This window comes from Lethenteron reissneri, unplaced genomic scaffold (assembly GCF_015708825.2).
Source record: "Lethenteron reissneri isolate LAM-NWPU_2019-01 unplaced genomic scaffold, ASM1570882v1 scaffold_1842, whole genome shotgun sequence".
Classification (NCBI taxonomy): Eukaryota; Metazoa; Chordata; class Hyperoartia; order Petromyzontiformes; family Petromyzontidae; genus Lethenteron; species Lethenteron reissneri.
This window is the reverse complement of record NW_026891600.1, coordinates 2,421-16,729: the sequence shown is the minus strand read 5'-3', so window position 1 is coordinate 16,729 and position 14,309 is coordinate 2,421. Positions and strand designations below refer to the sequence as shown.

Below are 14,309 nucleotides of genomic sequence, written 5' to 3'. Positions count from 1 at the left end.
CGAACTCGTGTCGCCGGATTCGTAGCGCTAACCACTAACACCACCGCTCCCCACAGACACATACAGACAAAGATCCCCATACACACATGCACACACACACATACACACACGTACACACACGTACACACACACGTACACACACACATACACATACACGCACACACACACACGCGCACACACACACACATACACACACACACATACATACACACATACACACACACATACAACAACAACAACAACCGCCATTCGCCACTAAGTGGCGGTGACGTCACCACGATGCTTGTGCCAGGCCAAGTGCACCTTGAGGCCACGTGAAGTGTCGAAAGCCCGCTGGCAGGAGGTCACGGGGCAGACCCAGGTGCCACTGGTCGACTGACCGAGATGACCGAGATGACTGGCTGATGCACCACCTGTGCCCCCTACTGTGCCAACTTGCTGTGCTTTAGCCACCCGGCGCTCCGCTCGTTGTTGTGAGCGTCGCTCCTCCGCCCTCCGTTGTTGTTGGAGGGCGACTGCCTCCAACTGCCCAGTAGCGTCCTTCACGAGCCTCCTCCACTGAGGCCGATCTTGACACCGCTGGTACCAGTCATCGGCAAGTCCACTCAGCTCCACGTCCTCCTGTACCACATCACTCCATCTCTTCTCCAGCCCGTGCCGCGCCCGTCTAGCCCCCTCGATCCGGCCGAACAAAAGCTGTTTAGGCATGCGGTGGCTGGGCATGCGGGCTACATGACCCAGCCAACGCAGCCTTGCCTGCCGGAGGAGCTCACTGATGGGACTTTGCCCAGATCTTTCAAGGATTTGTGAGCTCCTCACACAATCCAGCCTGGTTAAACCCAGGATGGATCGTAGGCAGGCCAGCCTAAATGTTTCCAACCGGCGAAGATGCTCCACCAGGGGGGTCCACGTCTCGCAAGCGTAGAGAAGGGAGGGAATGACCGTGGCCGAGAAGACCTGAAGCTTCGTGCGGAGCGACAGACCAGGTAGCTTCCACACAGCGTTACGCAACCGATGAAAAGATATTGCCGCTCGACTGATTCGGAGTGAGACCTCTGCTGATCATAAGCATACTGCCCAGGTATGGGAAACTCTCCACTCTCTCCACAACTGCCCCATCACCAATTGGGAGTTGTGGGGGTGGAGTGTCCGATGGTACAAAATACCCAGGCAGGTGCTTAGTTTTGGTGGGGCTGATGGTAAGGCCCCACCTCTTAGTGGCACGCTCCAGTCTCAGCAGCAACGTCTCCAACTCCTCCTCTGAGTGAGCAGCTATTACCAAATCATCGGCATACATAACGTGGTTGACCAATAGGGAGCCATCCCTTGATCGCACCCGGGCGTCGATCAGCCTCCCATTATATCTGTACCAAATGGAAATTCCCCCGGTACAGCTATTGAAGGCTTCACGAACTACGCGGTCAAAATAGATGTTAAATAATGTGGGAGCCAGAGGACATCCCTGTCGCACCCCAAGGTGTACAGGGAAAGGCTCCGACTCCCGGCCACGTAGTTTTACCCGGGCCCGCTCACCATCATGAAGGTCCTTAATGATCGTGAGCAGAGGGTCAGGGACTCCGAAAGCACGAAGAACAACCCAGAGCCCAGGCCTACTGATGGTATCATAGGCCTTGACCAGGTCAATAAAGCAGAGATGTAGGTCTTTTTGGAATTCCACACATACACACACATACACACACACACATACACACACACATACACACACACACGTACACACACACATACACACACACATACACACACACACACATACGCACACACACACGCACACATACACGCACACATACACGCACACATACACACACACACGTGCACGCGCACACACAACTGGCCAACCCCGGCAACTTAATGTCCCGTGGGGGTGGGGGGGGGGCGTGCGGATTGCCCACGATGACCGCCTCAACAAGACGATGTCCATGTGGGGCAGGAAGGGAGCACGGCGGCAGGGAGGCCCCCTGCATGGCGGGGCCCAGGGCAGACACGTGGCCCCTGGCTCCCACGTGGTGCGGGGGTGGCGGCCGGGTGAGTGGAGGGACGGAGGGGGGGGGAGCTGAGAGAGGTGAAGGTCCAGGGTGAGTGGCTACGAGATGTTGACTACCTCGCCTGGTCTGCAGGAGGTCGTGGGTTCGATCCCCGACCTTGACGCTTGCTGCTGTGTATTTGGAGTTTGCGTGTCTTTCTCATCATCACTGTGGCTAGGAGATGTTGACTACCTCGCCTGGTCTACAGGAGGTCGTGGGTTCGATCCCAACCCTGACGATGACTGCTGCTGCTGTATATTTGGAGTTTGCGTGTCTCTCTCTCTCATCATCATCACGGTGGCTAGGAAATGTTGACTACCTCGCCTGGTCTACAGGAGGTCGTGGGTTCGATCCCGACCCTGACGATGCCTGCTGCTGCTGCTGCTGTATATTTGGAGTTTGCGTGTCTCTCTCTCTCATCATCATCATCACGGTGGCTAGGAGATGTTAACTACCTCGCCTGGTCTACAGGAGGTCTGTGTTTCTCTCTCTCTCATCATCATCACAGTGGCTAGATGTCGACTACCTCGCCTGGTGTACAGGAGGTCGTGGGTTCGATCCTGACCCTGACGATGCCTGCTGCTGCTGCTGCTGTATATCTGGAGTCTGCGTGTCTCTCTCTCTCTCATCATCATCACGGTGGCTAGGAGATGTCAACTACCTCGCCTGGTCTACAGGAGGGTGAAGAGGGTGGGGCTGGGTGGGGAGGGTGGGGAGGGGCTGGGTAGTGGGTGGGAGGGGTGGGGCTGGGTGGGGTGGGGCTGGTCACCCCGTGGTGCCCTTATAAAACTCAACATTTAACCTACTCACGCCGGCTTGTGCCCGCCCTCACAGGTCGGGCATATTTGCGGAATACACCACGCCCTGGCCGTTGACCCTGCAGGCCATTGACCGAGCAACCCAACGTGTTCCTACCAGCTCCCTCCGCAGGACAATGTGTTTACATGTGCCGAGGGTGTAAGGTAAGAGAGGGCGCGCGCGGGTTGTGTGTGAAGGGTGGAACGGAGGGTCGGTGTACAGGGTGAGCGAGTTCACGTTGGTTTTGTGTCACCGGGTGAGAAGTCACGAGACCAGGAGTCGGCGTTTTGACCTGGGTCGTGAGTCCGCTGCCAGCCGTAGGGGATGATTGCCGCTGTGTGGGCTCGCCTAGGGGCACCCCTAGTGGCAGCTGTCTCCGTGCGTGAGTACGCTGCCATTAGTGGCGGGTGTGAGCGTGGCGGGGGTGTAGCGTGGTGGGTGGAGCGTGACGGGTGGAGTGTGTGGGTGGAGCGTGGTGGGTGGAGCGTGGTGGGTGGAGCATAGTGGGTGTGTGAGCGACAGGATCACATCCGGTTGAGCGTCTGGAAGATGCGTGAGATCTGCAGCATGACCGGCCCGGTCTCCGGGTCGTTCATCCACTGGGCGCTGTTCACCGGGTTCTCCAGCATGTCCTCGAACGCTGCACCCACGGCACAACGCACAGGCCAAACCCCGGGGTGAGCCCTTGCCACGGAACTCTGTTGGGGGCGAGTGCTGTTAGCGAGTAGCTGCAGAAGCAGCAGCGCCTATGAAGGCCGGCACAGTGGCACACGAGGGGGTGGGTGGCCAGCACCACAAAGACAAAGATCCCCCGTGTAGCCTCAACAGGCTGTTGGGGCAAGTGCTGTTAGTGAGTAGCAGCGCCTATAAAGGCCGGCACAGTGGCACACGAGGGGATGGGTGGGTGGCCAGAATCACAAAGACAAAGATCCCCCGTGTAGCCTCATCAGACTGTGCGAGGGCAAGTCCTGTTAGCGAGTAGCAGCGCATATGAAGGCCGGCACAGCGGCACACGAGGGGGTGGGTGGGTGGCCAGAATCACAAAGACAAAGATCCCCCGTGTAGCCTCATCAGACTGTGCGAGGGCAAGTGCTGTTAGTGGCACACGAGGGGGTGGGTGGGTGGCCAGCACCACAAAGACAAAGATCCCCCGTGTAGCCTCATCAGACTGTGCGGGGGCAAGTGCTGTTAGTGGCACACGAGGGGGTGGGTGGGTGGCCAGCACCACAAAGACAAAGATCCCCCGTGTAGCCTCAACAGACTGTAGGGGCAAGTGCTGTTAGCGAGTAGCAGCGCCTATGAAGTCCGGCACAGCGGCACACGAGGGGGTGGGCGGCCAGCACCACCCAACGCACCCAACGAACGCCCGGCCGGAAGATGCAGGAGATGCAGGGAGATGCAGGGAGATGCAGGGAGATGCAGGGAGGTGCAGGGAGATGCAGGGAGATGCAGGGAGATGCAGGGAGGTGCAGGGAGATGCAGGAAGATGCAGGGAGATGCAGGGAGATGCAGGGAGATGCAGGGAGATGCAGGGAGATGCAGGGAGGTGCAGGGAGGTGCAGGGAGATGCAGGGAGATGCAGGGAGGTGCAGGGAGATGCAGGGAGATGCAGGGAGATGCAGGGAGATGCAGGGAGGTGCAGGGAGATGCAGGGAGATGCAGGGAGAGATGCAGGGAGATGCAGGGAGATGCAGGGAGGTGCAGGGAGGTGCAGGGAGATGCAGGGAGATGCAGGGAGGTGCAGGGAGATGCAGGGAGATGCAGGGAGGGCAGGGAGATGCAGGGAGATGCAGGGAGGTGCAGGGAGGTGCAGGGAGATGCAGGAGCTGCAGGGAGATGCAGGGAGATGCAGGGAGATGCAGGGAGATGCAGGGAGATGCAGGGAGGTGCAGGGAGATGCAGGGAGGTGCAGGGAGATGCAGGGAGATGCAGGAAGGTGCAGGGAGATGCAGGGAGATGCAGGGAGGTGCAGGGAGATGCAGGAGATGCAGGGAGATGCAGGGAGGTGCAGGAGATGCAGGGCGGTGCAGGGAGGGAGATGCAGGGAGATGCAGGGAGATGCAGGGAGATGCAGGGAGGGCAGGGAGGGAGATGCAGGGAGATGCAGGAGATGCAGGGAGGTGCAGGGAGGTGCAGGGAGATGCAGGGAGATGCAGGAAGGTGCAGGAGATGCAGGGAGATGCAGGGAGATGCAGGGAGATGCAGGGAGATGCAGGGAGATGCAGGGAGATGCAGGAAGGTGCAGGGAGATGCAGGGAGATGCAGGGAGATGCAGGAAGGTGCAGGGAGATGCAGGGAGATGCAGGGAGATGCAGGGAGATGCAGGGAGATGCAGGGAGATGCAGGAAGGTGCAGGGAGATGCAGGGAGATGCAGGGAGATGCAGGGAGATGCAGGGAGATGCAGGGAGATGCAGGGAGGTGCAGGGAGATGCAGGGAGATGCAGGGAGATGCAGGAAGGTGCAGGGAGATGCAGGGAGATGCAGGGAGATGCAGGGAGATGCAGGAAGGTGCAGGGAGATGCAGGGAGATGCAGGGAGATGCAGGAAGGTGCAGGAGATGCAGGGAGATGCAGGGAGATTGCAGGGAGATGCAGGGAGGTGCAGGGAGATGCAGGGAGATGCAGGGAGATGCAGGGAGATGCAGGGAGATGCAGGGAGATGCAGGAAGGTGCAGGGAGATGCAGGAGATGCAATGCAGGGAGGTGCAGGGAGATGCAGGGAGATGCAGGGAGGTGCAGGGAGATGCAGGGAGATGCAGGGAGATGCAGGGAGATGCAGGGAGGTGCAGGAAGATGCAGGGAGATGCAGGAGATGCAGGGAGGTGCAGGGAGATGCAGGAAGATGCAGGGAGATGCAGGGAGATGCAGGAAGATGCAGGGAGATGCAGGGAGATGCAGGAAGATGCAGGAAGATGCAGGGAGATGCAGGGAGATGCAGGGAGGTGCAGGGAGATGCAGGAAGATGCAGGGAGATGCAGGGAGGTGCAGGGAGATGCAGGAAGATGCAGGAAGATGCAGGGAGGTGCAGGGAGATGCAGGAAGATGCAGGGAGATGCAGGGAGGTGCAGGGAGGTGCAGGGAGGTAGCTGCAGGGAGGTGCAGGAAGGTGCAGGGAGGTAGCTGCAGAGAGCTGCAGGGAGATGCAGGGAGGTGCAGGGAGGTAGCTGCAGGGAGGTGCAGGGAGGTAGCTGCAGGGAGCTGCAGGGAGCTGCAGGGAGGTGCAGGGAGGTAGCTGCAGGGAGGTGCAGGGAGGTGCAGGGAGGTAGCTGCAGGGAGGTGCAGGGAGGTAGCTGCAGGGAGCTGCAGGGAGATGCAGGGAGGTGCAGGGGAGGTAGCTGCAGGGAGATGCAGGGAGGTGCAGGGAGGTAGCTGCAGGGAGGTGCAGGGAGGTAGGTGCAGGGAGGTAGCTGCAGGGAGGTGCAGTGTCCGTACCGAGCAGGTTCTTGGGCCTGGTGAGTCCCAGCTGCACCACGGGGTTCTCCAGGATGGCCTGGAGCAGCGGGCTGCCGGGGGACAAGCCTCCCTCCCCGCCCTCGGAGGCGGCGCCAGCGCGCTCCCCCAGCAGCCACTCGCACTGCGCACACACACGCACACAGTGCACACACAGCACTCACACACAGCACTCACACACAGCACACACACAGCACGCACACACAGCGCACACAGCGCACAGCACACACAGCGCACACAGCGCACACACACACGCACACAGTGTGCAGCACACACACACAGCGCACACACACAGTGTGCAGCACGCACACACACAGCACAGTCAACCAGGCAGCCACTCACACAACCCACATACACACAACACACACACAGCACAAACACCCCACAGACACACACACACCACACACTCCACAGACACACACACGCCACAGACACACACACACCCCACAGACACACACACCACACACAGACACACACCACACCCCACAGACACACACACACCACACACACACCACACACACCCCACACCACACACCACGCACACATCACCCCCCACACACACCACAAACACCACGCACACAGCACACACCCCACACAGCACACACCCCACACACGCACACCCCACACACCCACACCCCACACACGCACACCCCACACCACACACACCCCACACAGCACACACCCCACAGACACACACACATACACACCACACACCCCACAGACACACACACCCCATACACACCACGCACACACCACACACACCCCACAGACAGACAACACACCACACCCCACAGACACCCCCACAGACACACACACACCACACACACCACGCACACATCACGCACACCACACAGACACACCACACACACACCACACACACCCCACACACACAGCACACACCCCACACAGCACACACACCACACACTCCCCACAGACACACACACACACACCACACACTCTCCACAGACAGACACACACCACACCCCACAGACACACACACATCACACACCACACACACACACAGCACACACACACACACAGCACACACACACACACCCCACACACACCACGCACACATCACACACCACACACACCACGCACACATCACACCCCACACACACCACACACACACAGCACACACCCCACAGACACACACACACCACACACACACCCCACAGACAGACACACACACACCACACACACACACCCCACACAGCACACACCCCACACAGCACACACCCCACCGACACACACACACCACAGACACACACACCACACACACCACGCACACATCACACACCACACACACCACGCACACATCACACCCCACACACCCACAGACACACACTCACACACACAGACACACAGACACACCCCACAGACACACACACACCACACACACCACGCACACATCACACCCCACACACACCACACACACCACACACACACACACCCCACAGACACACACTCACCACACACAGACACACCCCACAGACACACACACACACCACACACACACACCACACGCACACACACACCCCACACACCACAACCCCAGAGACACACACACCACACACACCCCACACCACACACCCCACACACACCCCACACCACACACCCCACACAGCACACACCCCACACACACACCCCACACAGCCCCCACACACATCACACACCCCACACAGCACTCACCCCACACACACACACCCCACACACCCCACACACACACACACCCCACACACACACCACACCCCACAGACACACACACCACACACCACAGACACACATCACACCTCACACACACACCACACACACTCACTCACACACACACACCACACACACACACTCACTCACTCACCACACCCCACACACCACACACACCACACACACCCCACACACACACACCCCACACACACCCCACACACACACACACACCCCACACAGCACTCACCCCACAGACACACCACACACCCACACCACACCCCACACACACACCCCACACAGCACTCACCCCACACACACACACACCCCACACACACACCTCACACACAGCACACACCACACACACACACACACCCCACACACACACAGCACACACACACCCCCACACATACACACCCCACACACACACACACCCCACACACACACACACCCACACACACACCCCACAGACACACCCCACACACACACACACACCCCCCACACACACACACAGCACACACCCCACCACACACACCAGACACACACACCTCACACACACACACACCCCACACAGCACACACCCCCACACACACACACACACCCCACACACACCAGACACAGCACACCACACACCAGACACACACCCCCACACACACACCAGACACACACACACACCCCACACACACACCGACACACACACACACACCCCACACAGCACTCACCCCACAGACACACACACACCCCACACACACACCAACACACACACTCACACACACACCCCACACACACACCTCACACACACACACACACCCCACACAGCACTCCACCCCACAGACCACCACACACACCCACACACCACACCCCTCACAGCACTCACCCCACACACACACACACCCACACACACACTCACACACAGCACACACCCCACACACACACCTCACACCAGCACACATACCCACACAACACAACCTCACACACACCCCACACACACCACCCACACACACACCCCACACAGCAGCAGCAGGCAGGACTCACAGCGGGCCTCCTTGTTGTTGCCGTTGACTCGCAGGCGCCTCCACTACGTCCTTTTCCCACACACCAACCCCCACCCATACCCACACCACACACCCCACACACACAACATCACACCACCACCACACCACCCCACACAGCACTCACACCACACACACCCCACAGCACTCACACCACAACACACCCACACACCCCACACACACGCCCCACACACCCCACACACACCCCACACCACACACACCCCACACACACCCCACACACCCACACACACACACACACCCCACACACACACACACCCCACACAGCACACACACCCCACACAGCACACACACCCCCACACACACACACACCCCACACACACACACACCCCACACAGCACACACACACCACACACACCACACACACACCACACACACCACACACACCACACACCCCACACACACCACACACACAGCACTCACACAGCACACACACCACACACACCCCAGCAGCACTCACAGCGGCCTCCTGGTTGTTGCCGTTGACTCGCAGCGCCTCCACTACGTCCTTCTCCTCGAAGCCCATCTCCAGCAGCGCCGCCAGCGCCTGCCCCGCACAGCCCACAGCTCGCAAACGCGTTTTGATTCCTTACCCTACCCGTACCCTACCCGTACCGTACCCGTACCCTACCCTACCCTACCCGTACCCGTACCCGTACCCTACCCGTACCCTACCCGTACCCTACCCGTACCCTACCCTACCTACCCTACCCTACCCTACCCGTACCCTACCCGTACCCTACCCGTACCCTACCCGTACCCTACCGTACCCTACCCGTACCCTACCCGTACCCGTACCCTACCCGTACCCTACCCTACCCTACCCTACCGTACCTACCCGTACCCTACCCTACTCGTACCCTACCCGTACCCTACCCGTACCCTACCCTACCCTACCTACCCTACCCTACCCTACCCTACTCGTACCCTACCCGTACCCTACCCGTACCCTACCCGTACCCTACCCGTACCCTACCCGTACCTACCCTACCCGTACCCTACCCGTACCCGTACCCTACCCTACCCTACCCGTACCCTACCCGTACCCTACCCGTACCCGTACCCTACCCGTACCCTACCCGTACCCTACCCGTACCCTACCCGTACCCTACCCGTACCCTACCCGTACCCTACCCGTACCCTACCCCCTACCCGTACCCTACCCCGTACCCTACCCGTACCTACCGTACCCTACCCGTACCCGTACCCTACCCGTACCTACCGTACCCTACCCGTACCCTACCCATACCCGTACCCTACCCTGTACCCTACCCGTACCCGGCCGCACCAGGATCGCAAACGGGTACCCGTACCCGGCTAGGTACGGGTACCCGTACTCTACCCGTACCCTACCCGAAATGAGTGACAAACGGTACTCACCAGTGACTCACGGCCTACCCGTACCCGGCCGCACCAGGGTCGCAAACGGCTACCCGTACCCGTACCCGCCGGGTACGGGGTAGCCGGGTATCGGGAGGGTAAGGGTATCGGGTACCCGGTTGCGACCTCTGGCACAGCCACAACCAGCAGCGCCCCCGTCAGCAACGCCCACCCAACCTGCGAGCGTCGCTACGAGATGTAACTACCTCGCCTGGTCTACAGGAGGTCGTGGGTTCGATCCCGACCCTGATGATGCCTGCTGCTGCTGCTGTATATTTGGAGTCTGCGTCTCTCTCTCTCATCATCATCACGGTGGCTAGGAGATGTTAACTACCTCGCCTGGTATACGGCGGCCGTGGGTTCTGATCCCAGTTGCGGCGGTTGATGCGGTTGCTCTGGTTGCGGTGGTTGAGGCGGTTTCGGTGGTTGCATGCATGTTGAACTTCTTTCGCACTGCACGTAGCCACCTAATCCGAGGTGTGGGTTGCGATGGTTGCGGTGGTTGAGGTGGTTGCTGTGGTTGCAGTGGTTGCGGCGGTTGCAGTGGTTGCCGTGGTTGCGGCAATCGCGGCGATCGCGGCGATCGCGCCGGGCTTGCACTCACCATGGGGTCCGGCCGGAACTCCCGCCGGCGCCGATTCCGGCGGAACACCTCCGTGAGGTCGTCCGGGGGTCGCGACCTCTCCCTGGGCCCCGCCCCTGGGCGACCGAGGGGCAGCGGGGGAGGTCGCCGGGGGGGCCGCCGGGGGGCGCGGCAACCACGAGGCCGTCGCCGCCGCTGGCCCCGTGATCGCCGGGGCGGTGGTGGTGGAGGTGGCGATGGTGGTGGGTGGTGGAGGTGGTGGCGGTGGAGGTGGCGGCCGTTGAGTCATGCTCGTGCTCAATGAGCCACTCCATTGCGCGCGTCACCGACATGCTGGGGGGGGGGGGGGGGCAAGTGGGTGGGTGAGTGACGGTAAGTGAGGGTGGGTGAGGGTGAGTGAGGGTGGGTGAGGGTGGGTGGGCGGGTTAGCGAGCAGGTGAATGGGTGAGAGTGCGGATGAGTGAGCGAGCGAGCGGCTGACACGGTGAGTGACGGAGTGAGTGAGGTGAGCGATCAAGTGTAGGCTGAGTAGGAGTGAGGTTTGATCCGTGCGAGCGAGTGCGAGCGAGTGTGAGCGAGCGCGAGCGAGTGTGAGCGAGTGTGAGTGAGCGAGTGTGAGTGAGTGTGAGTGAGCGAGTGTGCACGCACTCGTTGGGAGTGCAGCGCCACGCTGGCACGGCCCTCTGGGAAGCCCATCTCCAGCAGCTGCGTCAGCGCCCCCTCCACCTCGAGTGTGAGCGAGCGTGTGCGAGCGAGTGTGAGCGAGCGTGTGAGCGAGTGTGAGCGAGTGTGCACGCACTCGTTGGAGTGCAGCGCCACGCTGGCACGGCCCTCTGGGAAGCCCATCTCCAGCAGCTGCGTCAGCGCCCCCTCCACCTCGGGTGTGAGTGAGCGTGAGTGAGTGTGAGCGAGCGAGTGTGAGTGAGCGAGTGTGAGCGAGCGAGTGTGCACAGCACTCGTTGGAGTGCAGCGCCACGCTGGCACGGCCCTCTGGGAAGCCCATCTCCAGCAGCTGCGTCAGCGCCCCCTCCACCTCAGGCGGCCGCTCAGCCTCCACGTCCTCATCCAACATGGCTGCTCACACAAAGACAAAGATCCCCGTGTAGCCTTCAGACTGTCGGGGCAAGTGCTGTTAGCACTACACATCAGAGGTCGCAACCGGGTACCCGATACCCGTACCCTACGCAATACCCGGCTACCCGTACCCGGCCAGGTACGGGTAAGGAATCAAACCCATTAGCGACCTCTGCTACACACAGACACAAAGACAAAGATCCCCCGTGTAGCCTTCAATAGACTGTAGGGGCAAGTGCTGTTAGCACTATACACACACACAGACAAAGATCCCCCGTGTAGCTTTCAACAGACTGTCGGGGCAAGTGCTGTAAGCACTACATACATACAAAGACAAAGATCCCCCGTGTAGCCTTCAATAGACTGTCGGGGCAGGTGCTGTTAGCACTACACACACACAAAGACAAAGATCCCCCGTGTAGCCTTCAACAGACTGTCGTGGCAAGTGCTGTAAGCACTACACACACACAAAGACAAGATCCCCCGTGTAGCCTTCAACAGAGTGTAGGGGCAAGTGCTGTTGGCAAGTAGCAGCAGCTATGAAGGCCAGAACGGCACACGTAGGGATGGGTGGCCAGTATTTAGCGAGTGAGTGGTGAGTGAGTGGCGAGTGCTGGTGAGTGGTGAGTATTAGTGAGTGGCGAGCGAGTGGCAAGTGTTAGCGAGTATTTAGCGAGTGGTGAGTGAGTGGCGAGTGGTGAGTGAGTGGCGAATATTTGCGAGTGGCGGTGTTAGCGAGTGAGTGGCTCGTGCTGGCAAAGTGGTGGGCGAGCGGGTGAGCGAGCGGGTGAGCAAGCGGGCGGACAAGCGAGCGGGGGGATGAGCGAGCGGGCAGGTGAGGAAGCGGGTGAGCGAGCGGACGAGCGAGCGAGAGAGCGAGCGGGTGAGGGAGCGGGTGAGGGAGCGGGCGAGTGAGCGGGTGAGCGAGCGAGCGGGTGAGCAAGCGGGTGAAGCGAGCGGGTGAGCGTGCGGGTGAGCAAGCGGGTGAGCGAGCGGGTGAGCGAGCGGGTGAGCGAGCAAGCGGGCGGGCGAGTGAGCGTGCGGGTGAGCGAGCGGGTGAGTGAGCGGGCGAGTGAGCGGGTGAGTGAGCGGGTTAGCGAGCGAGCGTGTGAGCGAGCGGGCGAGCGTGCGGGCGAGCGAGCGGGCGAGCGAGCGGGTGAGCGAGTGGTGAGCGAGTGGGTGAGCGACGGGTGTAGCGAGCGGGTGACGTGCGGGTGAGCAGGTGGGTGAGCGAGCGCGCACCGTTGCGGTGCGGAACAAGTCGACCGCTTCGGGGTTGAGAGCGAGCAGCGTCTGAGCGACGTCGATGAGCGACACCAGGATCTTGCGCAGGTCCGTGTGGAACTTGACGCCAGCACGCACACACACACGCACACACACACACACACACGCACACACACACACGCACACACACACACACGCACACACAACCACACACGCACACAACAACACACGCGCACACACACACGCACACACACGCACACACACACACAGACACACACACACACGCACACAACACCACACGCGCACACACACACGCGCACACCACACACGCACACACACGCACACAAACACACACGCACACACAACACACGCACACACACACACGCACACACAACACACCGCACACACACACAGCACACGCGCCACACCACAGCGCACACACACACGCACACACACGCACACACACCCACAGACACACACACACACGCACACACACACGCACACAAAGATAAAGATCCCCCTTATAGCCTTAACAGACTGTAGGGGCAAGTGCTGTTAGCGAGCACCTATGAAGGCCGACACGGCACACACGAGGGGGTGGGTGGCCAGCACCACGCCCGACCGCCTTTGTCTCCCCAGTGGCGATGTTTACTACCACACACCGCTACACCAGGTGCTCGTTTGAGGCTGAGTCGACCTAGGGGAGCCCAGGACCAGTTCCGATAATCGTCACTGGTGTTGGCCGTGAGCGGGAATCGAACCCGGGTCGCCAGGTTCGTAGCGCAGCGTAGCGCTAACCACTACACCACCGCTCCCCACACACGCACGCACGCACGCACGCACACACAACGTACACACGCACACGCACGCACCCCCCCCTCTGTGTAGCCTTAACAGACTGTTGGGGACTGTTGGGGCAAGCGCTGTCAGCGAGTGGCAGCAGCAACTATGAAGCCCGGGAACGCAGGCACACGCACGCAGAAACGC

General features: G+C 60.5%; 1 protein-coding gene across 1 annotated transcript; it reads right to left on the bottom strand.

Moving 5' to 3' along the window:
- Positions 1-898: 898 nt before the first annotated feature.
- LOC133339331 (ubiquitin-associated domain-containing protein 1-like) lies at positions 899-13,442 on the bottom strand (the record flags this gene model as incomplete). Its single annotated transcript, XM_061547446.1, has 7 exons — positions 899-3,480; positions 6,273-6,414; positions 9,522-9,608; positions 11,046-11,093; positions 11,150-11,357; positions 11,981-12,098; positions 13,307-13,442. Coding segments are annotated over 7 exons (855 nt in total), but the record flags the coding sequence as incomplete, so codon positions are not given.
- Between the last annotated feature and the right edge of the window lie 867 nt (positions 13,443-14,309).